Raw genomic sequence first — 1,812 nt, 5'->3', positions numbered from 1 at the left:
TGCATGACATCTACACCTGCTATTACTATTAGCCTCATTATTATTATTATTATTATTATTATTATTATTATTATTATTATTATTATTATTATTATTATTATTATTATTATTATTATTATTATTATTATTATTATTATTATTATTATTATTATTATTATTATTATTATTATTATTATTATTATTATTATTATTATTATTATTATTATTATTATTATTGTTATTATTATTATTATTATATTTATTGCTAATATTATTTTGACTTTCTTGTTAATGTACATGTGCAGTATGTTTGATGTGAGTACATCCATTTCCTTTTTTATCAAATCCAATTCATTATCTAATATCTACTACCCACCTTACATACATGTACATGTATACTGTACATGTACATGTACACATTCTACTGATTCCTTGTATAGCACTCATGCTGTGTTTGTTCTCTATTTGTTAAATGGTGGCAGTGAGAGAGAGTCTACTGTAAGTTATCATTACAGTAGCTTCACCTATTAGCAGCTTTTCCTGTAACGTACAATCTATTGTATGTACATGTACATGTACAACAGATGTACATGTACATGTACTCTCTGTACACATGTAGCTCTATGTACATTACATACCACTGTTGTATATTTTCTTTTGATTTGTACCAGCTGTCATTGAGTTTTGCAACAAGATGGTGGATTTTATGCACAGCTGTATACATGTACGTGTAGGTGATTTCTTCACTAGCTAGTGGAATCATTAGCCAGTCTTCATAGTATATGTGTACATGTATGCGTCTGTTGACAGCCAAACAGCTGCTATTATCAGGAGGAAGTTTGATAGTTAATTAGTTATAAGCAGATAAGACTAGCTGGATCATAATGTACATGTACATGTACATGTAGTTTATTGTCATTATTATTATTATTGATTTGTTATTATTATTTATTATTATTAATTGGATCATATCTTCCTTGTTTATCTTCATGTCCAGGCTTTTGGCAACGCAAAGACGATTGCTAATAACAACAGCTCAAGATTTGGCAAATTTATACTAGTCAAGTTCAAGGAGAATGGAGCTTACTTTGGGTGAGTGTGGACATGTACTGTAGTACAGGGACTTTGGCCTGATTTTTGAGTAGCTTTAAAAATTTATAAAAAATGCAATTTTGATAGGCAGGACATAAGTACATGTAGATGTGCTATTTGTGATATGTTCAGTATTGATGTACATATACTTATCCCTCTTTCCTCTCTCCCTCTCTCTTTCAGTGCTTCTATTGAGAAGTATCTTCTTGAGAAGAGCAGGATAATTAGCCAGGCACCAGGAGAAAGGTTTACCATTATTTTATTTATTTATTTATTTATTAATTTATTTATTATTAAGGAATTATCACGTATTTTATTACCTGTTATCTGGAGCTGATACCAACCTTAAAACTAAACTTCACTTACTGTCTCTCGATGAGTACCGCTACCTCCAGTCCTCAGGGACCAATGAATTGGAGGGAGGGGGAGACGAAGCAGCTGAATTCCATCGACTGAAAGAATCATTGAGAATGTTGAAGTTTACTGGAGAAATACAAGACAGGTACATGTACATACATGTAATTATACATGTAGTTGTTTATTTAAACCTGTTGTTAATATATTGTTTATTGTTTAGTATGTTTACTGTCCTCTCCGCTATTCTACACATCGGGAACATTAAATTTGAAAAGGTAATTAATAAAGTGGGTGGGTGTGGTCTAATTACATTATTCATAGATCAGTGGAGGTGAGAAGGTTCAGGTGTCCAATCTTAAGACGGCTCAGGTCATATCAACTCTC

The 1,812-nt window shown here is 31.0% G+C and overlaps 1 protein-coding gene across 1 annotated transcript; it reads left to right on the top strand.

Annotated features, from left to right (window-relative positions):
- Window positions 1-976: 976 nt before the first annotated feature.
- On the top strand, window positions 977-1,809 carry LOC105316015 (myosin-1-like; the record flags this gene model as incomplete). The annotated part of the gene is made up of 5 exons (XM_011410803.2): window positions 977-1,071; window positions 1,255-1,317; window positions 1,370-1,573; window positions 1,649-1,703; window positions 1,750-1,809. Coding segments are annotated over 5 exons (477 nt in total), but the record flags the coding sequence as incomplete, so codon positions are not given.
- Window positions 1,810-1,812: the final 3 nt, after the last annotated feature.

The sequence above is a fragment of the Amphimedon queenslandica genome, unplaced genomic scaffold, assembly GCF_000090795.2.
Source record: "Amphimedon queenslandica unplaced genomic scaffold, v1.1 AMPQUscaffold_6147_Cont21891, whole genome shotgun sequence".
Lineage (NCBI taxonomy): Eukaryota > Metazoa > Porifera > Demospongiae > Haplosclerida > Niphatidae > Amphimedon > Amphimedon queenslandica.
The sequence above is the reverse complement of the archived record's forward strand: the minus strand, read 5'-3'. Positions and strand labels throughout refer to the sequence as shown.